The 20,970-nt window shown below is 49.0% G+C and overlaps 2 protein-coding genes across 2 annotated transcripts in view; one reads left to right on the top strand and one right to left on the bottom strand.

Moving 5' to 3' along the window:
• Positions 1-14,918, bottom strand: part of SDHA (succinate dehydrogenase complex flavoprotein subunit A) — a 24,614-nt gene extending 9,696 nt beyond the window's left edge. The window contains exons 1-9 of the mRNA XM_033110484.1: positions 14,671-14,918; positions 9,089-9,175; positions 7,919-8,080; positions 5,775-5,918; positions 5,344-5,508; positions 4,040-4,188; positions 3,295-3,419; positions 1,644-1,812; positions 774-969 (exon numbers count right to left, since the gene is read on the bottom strand). Coding sequence (XP_032966375.1) covers positions 774-969; positions 1,644-1,812; positions 3,295-3,419; positions 4,040-4,188; positions 5,344-5,508; positions 5,775-5,918; positions 7,919-8,080; positions 9,089-9,175; positions 14,671-14,733 — 1,260 coding nt within the window. The 5' untranslated portion in view covers positions 14,734-14,918. The remainder of the gene's footprint in view (positions 1-773; positions 970-1,643; positions 1,813-3,294; positions 3,420-4,039; positions 4,189-5,343; positions 5,509-5,774; positions 5,919-7,918; positions 8,081-9,088; positions 9,176-14,670) is intronic.
• On the top strand, positions 14,908-20,970 carry CCDC127 (coiled-coil domain containing 127). Its single transcript, XM_033110486.1, has 3 exons — positions 14,908-15,044; positions 16,261-16,391; positions 19,664-20,970. Exons 2-3 carry the CDS (start codon positions 16,271-16,273, stop codon positions 20,323-20,325), a joined length of 783 nt encoding a protein of 260 aa, XP_032966377.1. The 5' UTR covers positions 14,908-15,044; positions 16,261-16,270; the 3' UTR covers positions 20,326-20,970.

Here is a 20,970-nt window from a genome sequence, read left to right as displayed (position 1 = left end):
GCACCTGGGACTTCAGTGCCACGTCTAGTTCTCACCAGGAAGCTCACCCACCACCTTCTCACTGTGGACTCAAGGAAGAGAGCATGCAGGGAGCGTGTAGGGAACATGGGAGTGTGCACGGGGCACCACAGGGAGCATGGCAGGGGGTGTGCAGGGAGCACCGCAGGGAACACGGCAGAGTGTTCAGGGAGCACCGCAGGGAACACGGGAGGGAGCACGCAGGGAGCACCACAGGGAACACATAAGGGAGCACGCAGGGAACACATAAGGGAGCACGCAGGGAACACGGGAGGGAGCACGCAGGGAGCATAGCAGAGAGCGCGCACGTTGCAGGAGCAGTGAACTGGGAGGCTGAGATTGCAGCTGTGCATCAGGCCCTTCCAACTTAGTGCTCACCTATTGTAAGACCACCACCCCACCCACTCCACCTGACTGAAGAGCTGTGCGAACTGCACACCACCCAGTGGTATGAATTATAGGAGACTCAATTCACAAGCTCACTGTAAAGATAAAAGTAATGCAAATGTCACTATGACTATTCATATTCACTAAGATGGGATGAGAAATCACTAAGAATCGATTGTTACTAAGGAGTGAAGGCAAACACTGAGACTGGGACCTCCCAGGCCGTCCAGTAGCAGCAGTTCAAGTAAGTGCGGCCATTGGCTAGCTCGCACTCTCCGACAGTCCTGTCCTCGGCCTCTAACTACCATCCCTCTACAGGGGCCACTGCGGGGGGGGCCCACCGTCCCCACCCTTCCCCGTGGCATCACCTGTCCCTTGTAGTTGGTGGGAATACCACCCATGTTGTAGTGCACAGTAGGGAGGACAGGGATTGGCTCCTTGGTGACGTCCACGCCCGCAAAGATCATGGCAGTCTCTGAAATGCCAGGCAGGCGGACGGCCAGCTGCTCCGGGGGCAGGTGGTGCAGCTGCAGGTACACATGGTCCTTCTCAGGACCACAGCCCCTGGTGGAAAGGGACCGCACAGCGTGAGACAAAGAACAACCCTGACAAGATGGGAGAGCACAGAACCACCGCAGCACGGGACATTCCCCATTTCCTCACACGCGATAAAAATCCAGCCACCTCGTCTTTCCTAAGCACCTGCTATGTGCCAGCTGTGAGCCGCACACACACATCCCAGCCTCACTGAGCTGTGTGCCATGGGTTCCCGAGCCTTTACAAAGCCCTTTTATGCCAAATACTCCAAAGAATCATTTGACCTCTCAGTTTTACGTAAAAACGGAAAACCTCCAAGGGCCACACCAGCAGCTATGTGATGTGTCACCAGAGTAAGGAGCAGTGTCACCCACTGACGAGTCTAAAGCTGCCTTTGTGGAAGAACAAAGCGTGTGGGTGACACAGCACAATGCCAAGGGCTCATGTGCTGTCGCACTCCTCAACAGTGACTGTGTGTATCACACACTCACTCACAAAGTATGTCCCACAGACTGGAGAGAGTTACACCCAACTGGCTACACTTCTCCAAAGGCAGGGCTCTGGGGAGAAGTGAACTGAGGTGACGGTCGGAGGCAGCAGAGGTGAGCCCGTAGCCTGAGCTCACACTGAGGCCACACCAGCCCTCGTGAACACACAGACATGAACACTGCCCACCAGACACACGGGACAGGTGCACAGACCTGCCTTCACGGATCTCCAGAGTCATGGATCGAGACACGACGTCTCGGGAGGCCAGGTCCTTGGCGACGGGGGCGTACCGCTCCATGAAGCGCTCGCCCTGGCTGTTGATGAGAATGCCGCCCTCGCCGCGGCACCCCTCCGTGATGAGACAGCCAGCGCCGTAGATGCCTGCAAGACCCAACCAAGTCACACCTGCACTTCCAATACAAGTATGTTCTCAAGGCATGGGGGAGAGGAAGCGAGTATACAAAGGGCGTTACACCCAACAGGGTACGACAGGAGACGTTCAGGATTAGTAAACAGGGCGTCTGGATGACTACGCCGCGAGAGGATGGACGGCTGCGGTGGACAGTGACACGGCCACACAGACACTCCCACTTTAACCTTGCAACACAGCTAGGACATGTTCAACATCTCAGGTCTTATTTTACTTTTCAAACATCCTTTTGTACCCTGAAACTGTAGTGACCAGTTTAGGTAAGAAAAGCCAGCTTGGCAAGTTATTCTCTGAAGTAACCACATACCGACAAGGGTAATAACTACAGTTAATACTTACACTGTCCTTAGTGCAATCCTGACTTCCTCGACGATACCAGGTACTCTTCTCCCCACTTTCAGGGACGGGCAATTAAAGCTCAGTAAGCTGCCCAACGTTCCAAAGTCACAGTGGCCACCCACCAGGCCCACACCCTTCACTGTGACTGTCCCTCAACCTATGAGAACAAGGAGGCCACGCCTCACTTGGATTTTAACGAAGAAGACAAAAACATGACGTAATCCGACAGCTGACAGCTGACTCTCCCACTCCTACACCAGTGAGGTTCTCTTGTTTTTACAAGGAGAATGCAAAATCCTGCATTTCATCTGCTTTTCAGTTTTCCTAGTTTCAATGGCATTGCAGAGGCAGTCCACAAGTCTCAGACTTCTCAATCTTACTGGTTATAACCAGCAATTGTAAAAGCACCTGATAACATTTTTAAATTTTTCATAGAACGTACTGCAAAGGAAAGAGAAAAAACAGGTTTTGCTCTTAGTGTGGTGGCCACTGCCACACACGGAGGCTCTTCTGTCGACAGGTCAGAAAAGCCACCTAGAAAGAAAGGTCAGCGCGAGATCCGTCTCCCAAGACACAGCTTCTCAGAAACCAGATGACATCCCCAAATTCGCTCAGCCAGCACCCCCAGCCTAGAGCCCCCTTCCGAATATCACACTGTACTCCCAACTGTCTGACACCCCAAAACGAGCTCACGTGCACCCCGACTGCACCCTCACTCATCAGCACCTCTGGGAGTGCGTCCTGATGTTACCGGTCGGGGTAGCCCGATGTCCACCCCACATACTGAATCCGCCTGGGCCACTCTCTGGCTTCCAGGAGACTCGCTCAGTAAATACTGACTGAGGTCCTACCAGATGCCAGCACTGAGCACAGTTACCGAGCCGCCCAGAACGCACAGCCCAGTGGGGAGGACACGGAGCAACAGCTGCTTTGCAAGTGGGATAAGTACACTAGGCCAGGGGCAGTCTTCTGAGGAAATGACGCGTTAGGACCCACGGGATGAGAAAGGGACCACAGTGAGCGCCCCACACGTACTGATGCTTAACGCTTGAAAGACACAAAGAGCCCGATTCCATGAACACAGCCCATCCTACCTGTGGGGTGGAACTGAACGAACTCCAAGTCCTGGCAGGGAAGGCCTGCTCTGGTAATCATGGCGGTGCCGTCACCGGTGCTGGTGTGGGCCGACGTGCAGCTGAAGTAGGTGCGCCCGTAGCCCCTGGAAACAGATGGCCAGCAGAGCAGTGAGTGCGCACAGCGCCCGTCGGGACCTCCTCTGCACCCGGTGCCCTCTGCACACATTCCCTGGGCAACTGGAAGGGCGCCTAGGGACAGGGAACTCTCACTTGTCCTTTAGTACTTCTGTACTGTCCAAGTGACTGCCCTTTGGAGAAGCATTTCTCACTTCTATAACAAAATTTTTAAATGTTTATAGACTCACCTTTTTAAGGGTTAAAATAACAGACTGTTTATATAAAATGGAAATCAATCCTTTTCATCACGTGAACAAACAGCACTAATCTACCCCAGAAATCAATAAAAACACAGGGTCAATTAACGCAAAAGAAATGTTATTCCAGAAAGTGTCACGTGAGTCTCCAGGCCTCAGTTTCCTCTAGGGTCCTCCCCGCTGCAAACTGATGACACTTTCTTGCCCAGGTCAGAGGCAGGTGCTCCCCTTGGGAGAGAACGAACTGAGGCTGGCTCAGGTGACTACCCTCCCAGGTTAGGTAACGTCTGAACCACTATTCCAACTGCCTGCCCTTTATTACAGTCAAGACCCCCTTAAAGTAAGCTTCCCTACAGTGATGCGAAGCACCATGAAAATTAGATTCCTACCCAGTAGCTACAACAGTGTTCCTTGCTCTTATGCGGTGGATGGAACCATCTTCTATGCACAGTGCGATGACACCACGACACTCCCCGTCTTCCATCAGGAGATCCAAAGCAAAGTACTCTACAAAATAGCTGGTATCGTATCGCAGAGACTAAAAACAAGAAGGAAAAAAAAGGCACATTTCCCACTGCATTTCGGGTGTTAAACAACACTGAAGGTGACGTTTTCATGTGAACAGGTGAAGGCCTTGTCTGGTCGTAACACACGGATCAGGTAAGCCCTGGAGAGCACCAAGCTGGAAAGGGGTCACAGCACCCAAAGCACTGGTGTGGTCGTGTAATAACTCAAAAGGGGCTCTGGTCCCAACTATGTAAAGGAAACATAAAAAGGATGCACGCACGCTGCTGCACACCAGAGGAGACCAGTGAGGTGCTAACACAGCCCTTATGTCCACACATCCGGGAGGCAGTCCAGGCTCTCTGGCGCCACACACAGCAGGACACTCCCCTCAGAGTTTGATGCCACAGCTGGGCCCACGGACCACACGGTCTCGACTTAACTGGGCTGTTCTATACGGGAGCTCTGGCCACACGCAGCCACTTAATCTAAATAAAGCAAAACATACAGCCCCTCAGCACACCGGCCACATCTGTGGTCACATGTAGCGGGCAGCTGCTGGACTGTTTTCCCTGGTACCAGAAGGTTCGGTACCGGACAAGGTATGGGTCCGACATCCCCTCAGCTAATGGAAAGGTTTCTCACTAAAACTGCCAGCACCCCACGTGACACACAATTCCATGGGACGGGCAGGTCCTGTCACATATTTGTCTGCACACTTGGTCAGAGAAGCCACTCGTGTCCTAACACTTGCAAATCAATGACCTGTCCCCATTGGAAAACCAGAGTTCAGAATACAGATTATCTGGCCATGCCGACGCTGGCCCGGATTGGCCCGTGACAATTACGAGTATCTCTCAGGTCTTAGTCCTGTTTTAACAGTCAAATATTAAAACAAATCAGGAACTCAGACATGGTGAAAGAGCCTTAAAATCCCTGCTGTCCTCTTCTACTTTCAGTGTGGCAGGTCAGCAATTCAAACCTGGTCTGTACTGATTATGAATTTAATTTTCTAAAACAGAAAACTTCAAACAAACAGTCACTGTACAAAGTCTCCCAAGTTATTCCGTTGCTTCTGAAGACACTACTCAGGCCTGCTTGCTGCCACTCGGACCCGCCCCAGGGTCCCTGCGTCCGGCTCAGCAGCACGCTGTCTGGCCCACACCGTGCCCCAGGCGGCCTCACTCACCCGTCCATACAGCGTGTGCAACAGCGAGTGGCCAGTGCGGTCGGCCACACAGCAGCAGCGATGGGCCTGCCCGCCTTTTCCAAACTTGAGGCTCTGTCCACCGAAAGCACGCTGGTAGATCTTCCCGTCTTCAGTTCTGCTGAAGGGCATGCCGTAATTCTCTAGCTGTGCAACATAAAAACAGCACCTCGTACCCCACAGCGATGGAGAGACTCCTGTACCCTGAGCAACTTCAACCTAAACCTGCAGACCCCAACGAGCACATCTTATGGACAAGGCGACCCTTCAGAAAAGAGAAGTATGTCCTGGGAAGTGAATCGAGTGGCTCGTAAGAGGAGAGGTGCCCCCACTGACCCCATCATTTCGCGCCCATCTTCTCCTCTGCCCACATCTGCCTGTACCCTAATGCAAACAGGCTGTGAGGCCGTTACCTCCACCACGGAGGCAGGGGCCTGCTCTGTCATGTAGTGGATGGCGTCCTGGTCCCCCAGCCAGTCGGAGCCCTTCACGGTGTCATAGAAGTGCCACCTCCAGTTGTCCTCCTCCATGTTTCCCAGGGCAGCGTTGATCCCTCCCTGGAACACAAACACAGAGCGACCTCAGCAGCTATAGATGGCAGCCCCCACGGCCCTGCCCGGGAGCCGCACTGGGAGGAAGCCAGGAACAGGCGAGGGCCGATTCCAGGACCTTCCTTAGCAGGGAGGCGGCACCACACAGCAGATTCTAAAGCACAGCCCTCATCCCACATGCGTCCCGCATCCCTTGTTATCAGTCTGCTCATCCGGGAACGGGACATGAAGCTGAAATCCTCGAAGAGGTGTCTGGGACTAAGTGAGAGGTCACATGTGCAGTGCTTACTACTCACCAAACCTGGCCCGGGAAAGGTGCTCTACAAATCTGGGTAACTTTATGAAAAACGTTCCCAGTGGTATTGCCGGGCATGTGTTGAAGACGAGATGTGCTTACTTCCAAATGATCAACTCCAAGCTCGGACCCCCCCACCGCAACTTCTGCTGTGCCTGCCCCTCCTCCCCCATCTTATCCCACTGGCTCCGCCCCTCAGAGGCACAGAAAACGGACGAGATGCTGGCCCTATCTCGCCCCAACTTAAAACTGGATTCCCTCTTTACATTACTTTTTTCACAAGTAAAGGCACATTTTCTAACACCCTCCTCTTTTCCAACTGTTTCTCAATGTCAACTTTTAAGTCCAGCAGACCCTGCTGGATCCCTTCCCCACCTCATGCTGCTGTGCCTCAGTTTCCCCAGTTATGTGAGGAACCTTGTCACTTCCTTTGTCCAGCCCCTCCAACTACAAACCTGAACACAACCCTGACGAAGTATATCGGTACCAGAGTAGGAGCTGCATACTGAAAGCTCAGCCCGGCGCGTGCATGAATGCTGTCATTTTATTGCCGCTATTAGTAAGAATCTGGGCCACAGGTGCCTAGCCTTCCCAACGTCCTAAGACTGTCCAGGCCACCCCCTGTCTAACCCTTCCCATTAAGCCTCTCTTCTCGAGAGCCAACAGTTAAGTTAAACCACCCTCTCTCTTTCTTTTATTAGTATCACACTACTTTGCACTATTACTTAGAATGGCCTATATTTTTCCTTTTAGACAGCTAAGTCTCCACAGGTGTCCATTATTCATCTGTGAGCTTACAGAGCACAGCTTGAGAACAAAGGACCTAGATAGCTGAACGCCCGAAGAACGTTGCTGGACACTGAACACAGGCTCTCCCAGATTCGGGCGGCTTTTAGGGTTCCTGGAAAGTCACCACTCAATGTGGTCTCAGTGAGGAAATGTGTCCCAAGTACTAGAAAAGCCAGTCAGATGTGACTTTCAAATGCCACCTGTGTACAAGCTGGGCCCACCCAGTGTGCCTAGAATGACACTGAGTCATTTTCCACTGTCCTGTCCTCCCTAGCTTCGGCCACGGTTTTCTGTCCTGCACAGTCATATGTCATCAAAGCTCATCGCCACCACACCCAATGAGACTTGTCTGAGGAGGCGGCAGAACCACGAGCTTCCGGGCAGATGGAGAACAAGCCCACAGACGAGTTCATTACAGACTGGTCAGTGCAGTGAAGGAAATGACACCAGGAAGGGACGGGGCGCTTGGTGGAGTGTAGGGTTCCAGGTGGGAATTCCTGCCCGTTCTCAGGATTTTTTTTTTTTTGGCTTTCCCATTCCCGAATCCTGAGAAAGTTGGTCGGGAATTCGGCTCCTTGAACCCAGGTGGTTGGTAGTACCGGCCGTCACTTTGTGGAAACGATTCATTGTGGAGAACAGAAAACAGTTTATATCTCGGGATTTGGGAACGGGAAAGTGAAAAAAATTCCTGCGAGTGGGTGGGAATTCCCACCTGGAAACCCAGTGGTCAGAGTGATCAGAGAAGCGCGAGTGTGACCGGAGTAGAATAAGAGTGACGGCAAGGCTTCCGGCGGAGGCAGTGGGGCCTGCGGGAGCGCTGGGGAAGCACGGGGCAGGCAGCCTGTGGCGGGAGGGTGTGGTAGAAGCTGGACGGCAAGACGCCCTGCAGGCGCCAAGAGCACTGACAGCACCCGTCTCTTACCTGGGCCGCCACAGTGTGGGACCTGGTGGGAAAGAGCTTGGTCACGCAGGCCGTGTTAAAGCCTGCCTCAGAGAGGCCGAATGCAGCTCGCAAGCCTGCCCCTCCGGCGCCCACCACCACGGCATCAAACTCATGGTCCACTACTGGGTACTGCGTGGAAATCTGGAAAAGAAAAATTCACTCGTCAGTCACCATTCCACTGCGCCAGACGTGAGGCTGTGGTGACAGTGCAAGAAAATGAAAGACTAAAGTAAAGCACCACTGCCATGCCCAGACGGCCTGCACCCTATGTGGGATGAACAGCACCAACGCAATAGTCCTGACGGTGTGCTGGGCACCACCTCACACTGAGAGCAGCCACCGACAGGCCTGCTGACGGGTGGAGCCCTCGAGCCTGAGGAGCTAGGAGACACCAGCAGTGGAAATGCCGCAAAATGAAATCTACACCTGAAAGCAGGGAACTAACTGTAGATGTATGGGAAAGCAACCACAAATCAACACACTTAGTTCTGAAGATGGTTGTTCCTTTCCATTGTCATTTGATTTCTCCTCTCTGTCTGCACCCATATGCACAGGCTGATGCGACTGTCCCCTGTGATGTGTGGGCTTCCCACGAAAATGTTCAAATGCTGTTTTCGGTAAGATGAGCACATTCTGGTTCATCAGGGTGACCACCTGAGAACCAAGGATCACACGCTGTTTCAGGGCCATGCTTGTGTTTTCGTTCGACTGAGAAGGTACCAGGCAGTATTCAGTAACTACTGTGAGGTTATGAGAAGAGGACTTCTAAGCAAATTTCAGGTTCTTCAACAGAGAGCAGAATGAACTCACTTAACACAAAGAGCCTCCGTGGTCCTATGTGGGTGGAGCAGGGATGTCCTCATCCATCACAGTAAATACTGTTCATTTGTCACTTGTGTTATTTATTTAGTTGCTTTGACTTAAATTTTAATCTAGTTTAAAGACACACAAGAGCTATAAGCCAAAAATGTTAACATCTAGGTTTCTGTTTGTACTACGAACAAATCCTACTACACTAAGACATAATCTGAGCATGCGATGGAATGAGAATTTTTCCTTTAAATGAGATCTGTGCATTACTCAAACATATTAAAACCCCCTCTAAGCCAAGAAAATCATTTGTAATGGAACAAAAAGCCGTGAACTTACTGAATCTGAAACTGTAGCCGACGACCTCTTATTGCCATCAACAGCGAAGTGAAAACTGCGGGTACCTGTCTGCGGTGTTGCTGGGCTCTGCGGAGGCAGATGGAGAGCGGAAGTGTCTTGAAGGGACTTGTAATTAAACACCCTCCTTCTAAGCTGTTAACCTTTTTATGTACCCAGGTGCTCCCCTTCACCTGGAAACCTCACCTGGGAGCCTCAACTTCACCCTGAGGATCTGGGGCATGCTCAAGGTGACTTGGCACTCTAGGAAAAGCCCTTCTCGATGAAGCTTGTTTCCAAACAGGATACTCACCGACTTAGACAGGAAATAAAAAGGCGCCCTTTCACAGGAATTCTTCATCTATGTTACTTAGTGGGCCTTGGGGAAGGTGCCCACCTTGCGCTCCCAGTAGTTCTGCAAACATTGAGGCCCTTTTACTGGACCCACCCACGATAGCCCTCTTTCTGGGGCCGCACCATCTGTGAGGTCTTACGGTTCCCCAGGAAGGGACAGGACCTTGTGTTGGGACACTGAGGCTCTCGACCAGGCTCTACTGCTTGCTGTGACACTCAGGCACCAGGGCCACAATCCCTTCACTGTGCATAAGAGATGCTACCAGTCCTGCTTCTCCACTCTCCACGTGGGTGCCAGGCTTCAGCCGCCCCCCTCATCTGCCTATGCCACAGCGCCAGGCGCTCTGACAGTACACTTGTCCCTGCCCTTTTCCTTGTGAACCTCTAGGGTTCTCCAGGTCTCGGCTTGAATGTCCCATCCCATCAACACGTACACAAGAAAACTGGTCTTAATGAAATCCCAGCCCAGCGTGAGAGGCCACACTCTTCATATGCTAACAATGGTCAGCAGCTCAGGGGACACTTCCCCATCCTGCTGACTGCACTCCGGTAGACAAACGAAAAAGGAGGAGTCTTAGACATGCCGTAAAGGACAATTTCAGGAAGTAAGTACATCAGCAGGGACAAAAGGGGTATGAGACGCCTCCATGGATTCTGCAATTTGGAAGACAGGTTATTCTGTGGGATAAAGAATAGTTATTCTGTAGGGCAAACCAGTGGGAACTACAGGGAGGAGAATTTGGCAAAATACAAAATGAACTCTCACTGAGCTGCTGTGACTGAGTGGACTTCCTGTACGATGGAAGGACTCGGGCTGGGGCTGGACGACTTGACTCTGAGACCAAATGATGGCTGCCACAAACCTTTCAGTTTATTACAATTACAAAGTAATTCCTTGGATTTTCAAGTACATCTGAACTGATAAGAGTGATGTTCTTAAATTCTCCAATGTCAATTTTAAGCACATTTGTTTTCAGTGACATAAGCCAATTTGGTTTTTTTCTTTCACAAGATGAATTAAAAGGAACTAAAAAGAACAAAAATTCCTCTGCTTCAGTATATTTTAAATGGTAAAATGACATTTTAACCAAGAACTGTCATTGAAGGAATTTTAATAAAAATTTCTTGAAAATTTTATAAAGTACAAAAAATATAAAATAGTACCAACAAGAACAGCACATTTTGTAATCCAAAGTAAAACAGAAAGGGGCAGCTACTATAGTGAAATCTTAACAAATTATCACACTGCCTCCCTCTGGAAAATTGTAACAGCAACCTTTGCATCTAAATCTGTTTTAGGGGTGGTGACTGTAGAATTGGGAGGGTCCAATTTTAACTGAATTTCTGTCTTTAAATTCTGTGTTACTTATTAACGTTATCACATTTTCTAACAGGACAACATGAAGAATGGGGAAATCTACCTAAGGTACAACTAAAAGGAACACTAAGACCTTCTAACAACATAAAAGTACAGGTGACTGAATTAGGAGGTAGAAGGAAGAACTAAGTGAGGAGAGGGCAAACACTACCTCAATCTAGCAAGTGGGGAATCCTCCTCTAATAAAACACACCTATGAATCAGGAGCGAGAAACTAATTTGTAAGTAAACCCATACCATTGCTAAAGCAGCCAACAGAGGATCTGAAAGCGGTTGCATAACTATACTGGGAGGACTGAGAATGTAGGAAGTAGGATGGTGAAGTGAACTAAATCCTCACCCACCAGCAGAGTCGATGTCCAAAGTGGGTTAAAAAAAGCACCTGCATATGAGCTAGAGAAATGGAAGCAAATAGCAGGGGCCAAATACCAGAAACAATTCAGAATCCATTCCACTGGGGAGCAGGTCTGGAGAAAGAAGGGGTCTTATTCCTTTTCATTTATAAAGCCCTCTGTACTCATTGACTTTTTTTTTTACAACTATGTGTAATTACTGTCATGAAAGATTTAAAGATTTTTAAAACAGGAGTCTTTAATGCATTCAGTTCACGATGCTACCCCATGCAGGCTGGCGAGCTGTGGGCTCTGGCCCAGATGAGCAGTGCACAGAGCTTTCACACGTCACGTCACAGAACCCTCACTAACCTCACAGAGCAATGCGGCCTGTCTATCCAGGTCCTGTACTAACCGCACGGTCTGAGGGCCCTTGGTGGGAAAAAATTCTGGCTCCAAGCTTTTAGCTGAAAGTGAGAATAAGGCTCTAAGTGCAACAGGTCACACACAGTGTGTCAACCTTTCCTACTGGCTTGATTCAGAGTGATCTCTGTTGAGCCAGCTGTTAGCTGCCAGCCTTTACCTTCATTATCTCTTTGTATCTTCACCACTGTCCTGTGTTTAGGTACTAGCAAACATGACAGCAAGAGTTAGTGAACTGAACAAGTTAGGACTACAAAAGATGGTCCTGGGTTATTTTTTCTTTTTTTCTAAAGATTCTATTGGGGAAGGGGAACAGGACTTTATTGGGGAACAGTGTGTACTTCCAGGACTTTTTTCCAAGTGACCTGGAGCTGAGGTGCGCCCTCCACAACTAAGGTCCTGGGTTTTTAAAAAGTCTTTTATCTTGAAAAATATAGCTTTTCCTATGGAAATTAATTGTGTCCCGAGCAACATATTTATTGGAGTTAGATTGGCAAGAACAAAAGCATCAAATTGGAGAGTAGATGGTGAGGATAATTGAATAAAGCCCACAGAGATTTTTTTCTTTACTTCATTTTGTTCAATTCTGTATTGTTTCCAAGTCATTTCATATTTACAGCTGCTTTCAGGTTACAAAATCACCGAACCTATTCTGCCTTTTCTTTGCTTTTCACTTGCCCCAGCGCACTGACACAATTAGTTTGGAGTCCCAGAGACTCCAAACTAAGATGAATATCCAGGTTATATACCAAAACCAATCCACAATTTTTCAAGTCAACCAGGAAATACATCACTCAATACAAAACTCTGGGCAACTGGCATTATAATTATCCCAGGAAGCAAAACACATGCTTGCTACAATGGCCTGAATAATGGAATTCTAGATACACCATTAAAACATATTCAGAAAAATACATTAAAAAAAATGAACTTATTCTAGAAGAAAACCTTGGATGTTCATGCTGAAGGATCTGAAGAATCTCATCTGAAGTGAACAGTTAATTAACAGCTGTTTTGGGTCTTTAGTTTTCCTTTCCATTAAATTACTTTGGGACACTCTGCAAATTGTCAGTGCACTGGGGCAATTGAAAAACAAAGAAAAGGCAAAATAGTTCGGTGATTTTGTAACCTGAAAGCAGCTGTAAATATGAAATGACTTGGAAACACTACAGAATTGAACAAAATGAAGTAAAGAAAAAAATCTCTGTGGGCTTTATTCAATTATCCTCACCATCTACTCTCCAATTTGATGCTTTTGTTCTTGCCAATCTAACTCCAATTAATATGTTGCGTAGGGCGGAATTAATTTCCATAGGAAAAGCTATCTTACTCAACATAAGACTTTACAAACCCAAGACCAACTTTTTTAGTCCTAACTTGTTTAATTCACTAACTCTATCTTGAAGTCATGTTTACAAATATCTAAACACAGGACAGCTATGAAGATACAAAGAGATAATGAAAGTAAAGGCTGGCAGCTAACAGCTGGCTCAACAGAGACCACTCCAAATCAAGCCAGTAGGAAAGGTTGACACACTCTGACCTGTTGCACTTAGAGCCTTATTCTCACTTTCAGCTAAAAACTTGGAGCCAGAATTCTTCTAGTCCAGCATGGATAAAGGACAGCAATGTTTTCTTAAGCTGACAAAGAGTGGGTGGCAGGTGAAGGGAGTCCACAGGCTGGAGGGTCTTAGTCTGCACGAGGAACACTGGCCTGAGTCAGGGTGGGAGACAGACATGTGAGCCATTCTCCAAGCACCCCCCCTCGTTTCCCACAATAAGTAGGAAGCACTGAGAAGTGTGCTCATGTCTCGTTGCCTAGAAATACCCCAGGAACGCTTACTGACTTCGTGCTTGAGGACTCCCTACCATCGTGTATTAGAGCCCAAGGAGGGTGGGGGGGTCTGATCTGTAAGCACCTACTACAGCAGCACGTAAATGCCTTCTGGTGTGGGCGGGATAGGATGGCTGGCTAAACCATCTCACAGTTAACATAATTTTAACATCTACATTTCAAGAGGGAGAAAATTGCAGGTATGATTACAGGCATTAAGTCATGTCCATATTGTTGAATGTCTTGGTTCCAATTGGAACTTTCAAATTATAATTAAATTACTAAGCAGGTGAGTGGACAATTTCATTTAAAAGAATCAAATAACTAAATCCTCTAAGTTTAATGTGTAAAGAAAACCGTAAAAGATCGAATCTGGAGATGTAAAGAGGACATCTGACAAATCCAGCACCAAGGCTCAGGAAAGCACAGCCCTGCCTGTCATCGTGGAGTGACCAAGTCTGGTGCGTACTCCACGGACAACGCTGGAGAACAAACGTCCGGGAGGTCTCGCCCAAATGTGGTTTTGCAGTCAGCGCGCCGAAATTCTCCGTGAGTCTAACAAGTGTGCACAAAGGCCACCATCCAAAACCCGAAATGAAGGGCCTGAACTTCCTTGCCAGGTCCCGGTGTGGACACACAATCTACGCTTTCTCGAAAGTCCAGGTGTTAGACGTACCTCCCACTCACCCCGCCTTGGGCGTCAAGGACGGAGCAGGCACGGGGTCCGCCGGCCCGAACCCCACCCTGTCTCCGGCCACCCGGGGCCTCGGCGGCCCCATCACCCCACCAATGTGCTGCGGGGATCAGAGGGACAGTCTGGTAACCGGTAGGCAGAGGGCCCGGCCCAGGCCGCGCCTGCGGCCGCCGTCCCGCCTCTGCCCAAGGTCTGCGGGCGGTGTTGGATTCCGAGGTCCGGGGCAGCCACAGGCCGCTACCTGCCCACGTGACCTGGGCAGACCAGCCTCCTCCCCGCGTTCAAGCGCCGGGAGCCGAGACCGGGCGACCTTGGCCCGCGGAGGCGCACGGGGTCGTGACCTTCACAGAGACGGGGCCCGGCCGGCTTCGGACACAGCCCGGCGGGCCCCCGGACGGCGCCCGGCCCCTCGGGAGGCCCGCGCTCCCCCACGCTCCGGCCCGCAGGCCTTCCGCAGACCGTGCGGACTACGGACGGGGGCGCGGGGACCCGGCGTCCGCCCCGCCCCTGCCCGAGGGGTCCTTCTGTTCCCGCGCGGCCCGCCCCGGCCCGCCCGCGCGGCCCACTCACCGCCCTGGCCAGCGCCAGGCGCCGGGCCCGCAGCAGCCGCGACACCGCACGGACCCCCGACATGTCTGCTCGCCGCAGCGCCGTCCCACCAAACCCCGCGCCGACTCGCGCCTGCGCAGCTCGCCGCGACCCGGGCAGCCGCGGGGTGCGCGAGACACTGCGCCTGCGCGGAGAGGACCGGCGGCCGGCGGTCCCGGGAGACCCAGGCCTGCGCTCCCCGCCAGCGGGTAAGTGCGGGGAACGCGAGCTGCGCGGCCGCGGTCGAGCCTGTGGAAGACCCCGCGGTCGAGAGGGGCCGATGACCCGGCCGGGGTCCGGTTCAGCTCCGGGCTTAGGTGTCTCTGCCAACTCGCCTGATTTCACCTGCGATCCAGGTAGTGTTCTTATTTTCCGTGTCTGTGTGTCTGCAAGAGATCGGAAATGTTTTGTGGAAGGCGGTGGCGTGGAAAATAGGAGTGGCAGTGATGTGCGTGCTGTACGCATCCTGCTCTCCACGTGACTTCAGATTATTAAGCTCTTTCTCGGGCGCAGTTGTGTGCAACATGATTTCGAATTATGTTGAAGTTTGCAGGGGACCATTCCCATTTTATAGGCAGTTTCCAAAATTTGGCTACTGGAAAATAAGGCCATAAAGAATATATTTGTGCACAACGCCTTGCTTTTATTTAGGATTGCGTTGTTTTTATCAGAGTAGCACATTTCTCAGGCCCCATTCCCCTGAGGCGGACTTCACTGGCGGAGCGAGTGAACACCGCACTTCCCAGAGGCCTGTGACGTTTAGGCGGTTTAGTACTGTCAGAGTACTGATTTTTCTTTTTTTTTTTTTATTCTGTGGTTACCACAAACTCCTTAACATTAAGTCCTGAGCCATATTGTTTGGCACTTTGTTGCCAATTAGAATTTTATGTTTTCAGCTGTTAAACAAGTATTTACTGAAAAAGCCACTCATTTTTTCAAAATTAAATTAAATTTCATGTTTCTTATGGGTCGCTTGATTATTTCTTTTGTAATTAGTCTGCGTGACTTGTGGCTGTCACATAGAAACAAGCTGAAAGCCCTTTTGACTGTATTTTGTGAAAATGCCCAGCCTAGTGTAGGCACTTAGTAAGTCTGTGGATTCACACTACAACTAGACCCCGCCCGGCCTGATTACTGAGATAAATCACGAGCTGTTCACTGCCACTACCTCGGGAGGAAGGACAGCCTTCTCTAGCACGGCGCCCTCCCCCACACGCTGTGCCTCAGCGCCCCCCAGCGCTGGTCCCTGTTTCCTAAATTAGCAGCCTGTGTTGGACACTTACTATTTAAACTTTGGTTTTAAACATATCTATACTAGAGAACTCCCTGGTTCTACTTACATTTCAGTTACTGAGTCATGTCTGCCCCCCACTATGTTGTGCGTTGCATTGATCTGGGGTCTGTTGTTTTCTTCTTTTGATCACACACAATTCAGTGCTTGCAGCACCTAGGTGGTCTGAACAAAAATTCTGGTAAGAAAAAAAGGGATTCACATGCGGCACCTAGATGATATAATCGTTACATGTATTTTATTCCTTTTGTATGGTTAATGGTTTTATTATTTACTTCAAGGTCTGTCTTCATGAATAACTTAAATGATCCCCCAAATTGGAACATCCGGCCTAATTCCAGGGCTGATGGAGGTGATGGAAGCAGGTGGAATTATGCCCTGTTGGTCCCCATGCTGGGGCTGGCTGCTTTTCGTAAGTCACAGTTTTCCTAACAGTTGTCTTTTCTGGGCTGTTGGTGTGGAGCCCAGAAAGCTAGGGCTTTGGGACCTGACAGATGCAAGTGAACACCCCAGTCTTATTCCAAATGGTGTGTCTTGGGCAAATTACTTAACTCACTGAGCCTGTTTCCTCATCCACAGAGGTGGCAAATTAGAATTACCTTGATGTGTTGTGAGAGTTAAACAAGACAAGATACTTAGAAGCATTTTGTGTGGAGTGGGTTTTAATACCTGTCAGTCATTTCCCATTCAAGGCTGCCCCACTCTGAGGAGTTCCCTCATTCAGTTGCCATGAAGGACTGAGGGGCAATAACACGGACCTGAGAAGGAACCAGCTCCGGGAAGCTGCATGGTGGGTAGGAAAGGGGCTTTGGGAGACTCTGTCCGTGAAACCTGCTCAGCCGCGCCCGAAATTCTCTCCTGTTTGCACTGACTTCAGGGAAATGAGCAGTCACCGGTCAGTTGTAATGTTCCAGCCCTTCAATTAGATCCCACACTGTCTGGTAGATTTTCTGATGATTGGGAATTGGTTTTATGTTTTGTCTTTTCCCACAGTTCTGGGTTGGCACTTAAGAGTATGAGTGGAGGAAAAGCAAACACTGCCCTCCTTTTGCAGTGGTACTTTTTATGGAGTGGCCTTTTCTGTGCGTGGGTTCCTCAGGTCAACAGGTTTTCATAGAGGAAATGGAGGCCAACAAGAGTAGCGTTTATCAACCCCAATTAACTGCCTTTACTTTGAGACCATGCTAGGGGCCCAGTGAAGATGCTTATGTTGGAATGTAATTTCTCAAACATATAATTAGACACTTTTGGAGAATCCTTACAAGAATGCAGTTGAAACATTTCTCTGATCACATTAGCTAAGCAAAACAACCAAGAAGAAAAAAATATTCCTCAACCCTTCTCAGAGACAGAAAGCACCATTTCAAAAGTCCAAAGGCAAGAACTTCAAAAGTAGAGGTTATTATGAAAGGCTATAAAAGCTGGAGATGTGTCTGAAAAACATGCAAAGTGAAAGTCACTTCAGGGCCTCTCCCAGTATCAAAACCAATTACTACATTAGGAAGTGTAATCGTAAGCCTTTCGATTCAATCACCAAGTTCATCACCCTAGCCTCCGGCAACAGGTAGCCTTCCCAAGTGTTAAGTAGTGTTTGGCAAGCTCTAAATGGCACCACTAACCCGTGGGGCTGGATGTGGGGCTGCCCCATCTTTCACCGAGAAGCCAGCCCTGTGCAGATCACTAAGTCATAAAAACCACTGACTCTTGTCAGCCTCCACGGGAGTCAACGTTTAGTGTTTGAAGCAAGTGCCAGGGTGTCTTCCAGAGTGGCTGTGCCATGTTATGCTCTCACCAGCAGTGTGTGTGATCCCGTTTCGGGCACCCTTGCCGGCACTTGGTATGGTCACACTGGTCTCCATTTGCGTTCATACAGGTAGGTGTGTGGTCAGAGCCACTGTGCTTTCGGTGGCATGTCCCTGATGGCTAATGATGTTGAGTGTCACCACGTACTTTTTGCCTCAATATGTGTTCTTCCATGACACGTCTGCACCTGTCTTTTAGCCATTTTCTAATTGGATAGTTTTTAAATGCTGAATTTTGAGTTTTGCTGTATTGCAGATTCCAGTACTTTGTTGGATAGCTGGTTGCAGACATCTTGTCCCAGGCTGTAGCTTGTCTGTTCATTCTCTTAATGGAGTCTTTCGCAGAGCCAACGTTTTAATTCTGATGCGGTCCAGTTCATCACCTTCCCCTTTTACGGTCATGCTTCGCTCACCAGATTGAGAACTCTGCCTCACCTCAGGTCCTAAAGATACCGATGTTATTTTCTAAAGTTTTAGTTTTACATTTTACAGAAAAGTCAATGATGCATTTTGAGTTAATTTTTGTATTAGATATGAGACTTGGATTTTATTTCTTCCCTTCCAGTCTGTGTGCCTTTGGTTCCTTTTCTTGCTTTCTTGTCCCACCATGGAGGACTCTGTTGACTAGTTCCTGATCTTGGAGGCGAAGCTCTTGTTTTCACCGTGATGCACAGTCGTAGCTAGCTGTAGGGTCCATGGCTGCTGTTTATCAAGGCAAGGAGGCCCTCTCATTCCTGTCTCGGCGTGTTTACTGTGAATGGGTGTGGAGCTCTGTCCAGTGTTTTTCTGCATCCGATGATACAGTCGTGTGATTGTCCTCCCATAGCTGCTGACATTTTGGATTACATTGCTTGATTTTTGAATGTTGCACTAGTCTTACGTTTTGGGAATAATCCCCACTTGGTCATGCCATGTAATTCTGTTTACATATTGTAGAAATATATTAGCTAATTTTTGTTGAGGATTTTCATGTCTATTCATAAAGGATATAGTGAGTATTTCAGCCCTTTGGCAGGGTTCTTTCTCTAATCCACACCTATTTTGGCATCCTGTTTTTTATTTCAGTTATTGTATTTTTCGGTTCTAAAATTCCCACCTTAACCTTTGATTTCTTTGCTTAGACTTTCTATTGCGATGGCTGCCTTAAACTGTCCGATGACCTCCCTGTCATCTTGGCCACTGGCTATCTTTTCTAATGTCAATTTGAGATCTTCCTGATTCTTGATGTGAAGAGTGATTTTTGATTGAAACCTTGGCATTTGGGGTATTTCGTTATTCAGACCTTCTTGGACAGTGCTCTGGCAGGAGAGGGGCCGAGGGGACTCCCCACTCGGCCTCTGGCCTATTGACACCATGTCTTGAGGTTGAACTTCTCACTCTACCTTTTGTTCATGTGCCCAGAACATAACATAAGCAAACGTGCGGGACTTTAGCTGTTGTGAGGACCAGGCAAAGCTGAGCACACTTTGAAATGTACTCAGGTCTCTTACCTGGCCAAGAATATCTGAAGCATTCCCATATTCATTTTTTCAACAAATAGCCATATTCATTTTTAAACCTTGCCAACAGTATGTGAGAGCTGTGGCCAGAATATGTGTGAGGGTAAAAGAAAGCAGAGGAGTTTTCTTAGCCACAGAAAACCAGCCTGAAAGGGGCACTGTCTCATAGGGGCAGTGGCTCATACTTGTCTTTGGGAGCCTTCATCTGATTTAAGAACTCTTTGTATTATAGTTTCATACAAAATGTTCTCTTTTTCATGCCTCTCAGGGCTTAAGATTTTATTGAAATGCTATCCTTAGCAGCTTTATTTTCTTTAAAGATTATAGAAACTCAGTTCTGGCTTTTCATCATGTGTTTTTCTCCCCCAATGTATCCATGTCAGGCTGGATTTGGTCTAGGGAGTCCCAAAAAGAAATAGACAAAGAGAGAGAAGCATACCATCAGAGAACAGTGGCTTTCCAGCGGGAACTGGAAGCCAAATACCATGCCGTGATCTCGGAAAGTCGGCGGGCCGTGGCTCACTTGTCTTTGGAACTTGAAAAGGAACAGAACAGGACAACTAGTTACCGAGAAGCCCTTATCGCTCAGGGGCGCAAGCTGGTGGAAGAAAAGAAGCTTCTGGAGCAAGAGCGGGCTCAGGTCATGCAAGAAAAGAGGCAGGTGCAGCCCCTGAGGAGTGCATACCTGAGCTGCCTGGGGCAGGAGGAGGACTGGCAGAGGAGGGCCCGGCTCCTGCTCAAGGACGTCGAAGGTGCTCTTTCCGAGAGACAGAGCATCTACTGCAGCCTGCTCCTGCCGCGTGGCCAGCGACTGCAGCTAGAGAAGAGCCTACTGGGCCGCGCTGCTGCCGACCCGATTGCTGCTGACCTGGACATGGCAGCTGGTCTGACCGACATATTCAAGCATGACACCCACTGTGGTGATGTCTGGAACACCGACAGGCGCCGGAACGGGAGACTCATGTGGCTGTATCTCAAATACTGGGAACTGACTGTCGAACTGAAAAAGTTTGAGAGAGTAGAGAAAGCCATACTAGAAAAGTAAGAGGACAGTGCCATGAGCTCCTAATGACTCAAGCTCAGACCGCCCTGTGGCATCCTGGGTTGTCCAATGTTTCCTTTTCCTTCTGCCAGTGCTGCCTGCATTGTGGTCACGTGTACATACAGCCACCTGTCAGCCTGCCACCTCTGAGCAGGACAGCAGGCCTGGGCAGACAGGGCTCCCTCCCCGAACCATCTCAGCTGTTAAGGAAGCTGTGTTTGTCAAGGATTTTTTAAGCAGCGAGTATAACTTTGTATCTTCGCTCTGGGGAAAAAAATGTTTTTAAGAAAGTCAAATAGTTAGATGTTATCCTATGTATAAATAATTTTCTGTGTGGTTTTCTCACTCTCTAAATAACTTCTGTGTTTGCCTCGATTCTTTTTCTCCTAAAATTACATGTAGAAGTTGTCAGGTAGTGACTAGAACTAACAGATGATTATAGGAAAGTAGTACTATTACCAAGGTTTTATATTGTTTTAAAGATCTCGCCCACCAGAGGGAAAAACCGGGTTTCTTGTACCCAGTTGACCTTAGTGTGTGTTTGGAATCTGGCTTGTGTCTGTATTCAATAAGCCCATATTGTTTACTGGTGGTGACATATAATAAAAGGTACCTGCGATTTAAAAGCAACAATGCTACTTTTGTGTG

This window comes from Rhinolophus ferrumequinum, chromosome 7 (assembly GCF_004115265.2).
Source record: "Rhinolophus ferrumequinum isolate MPI-CBG mRhiFer1 chromosome 7, mRhiFer1_v1.p, whole genome shotgun sequence".
Taxonomy (NCBI): Eukaryota; Metazoa; Chordata; class Mammalia; order Chiroptera; family Rhinolophidae; genus Rhinolophus; species Rhinolophus ferrumequinum.
This window is presented reverse-complemented; position numbering and strand designations above follow the sequence as displayed.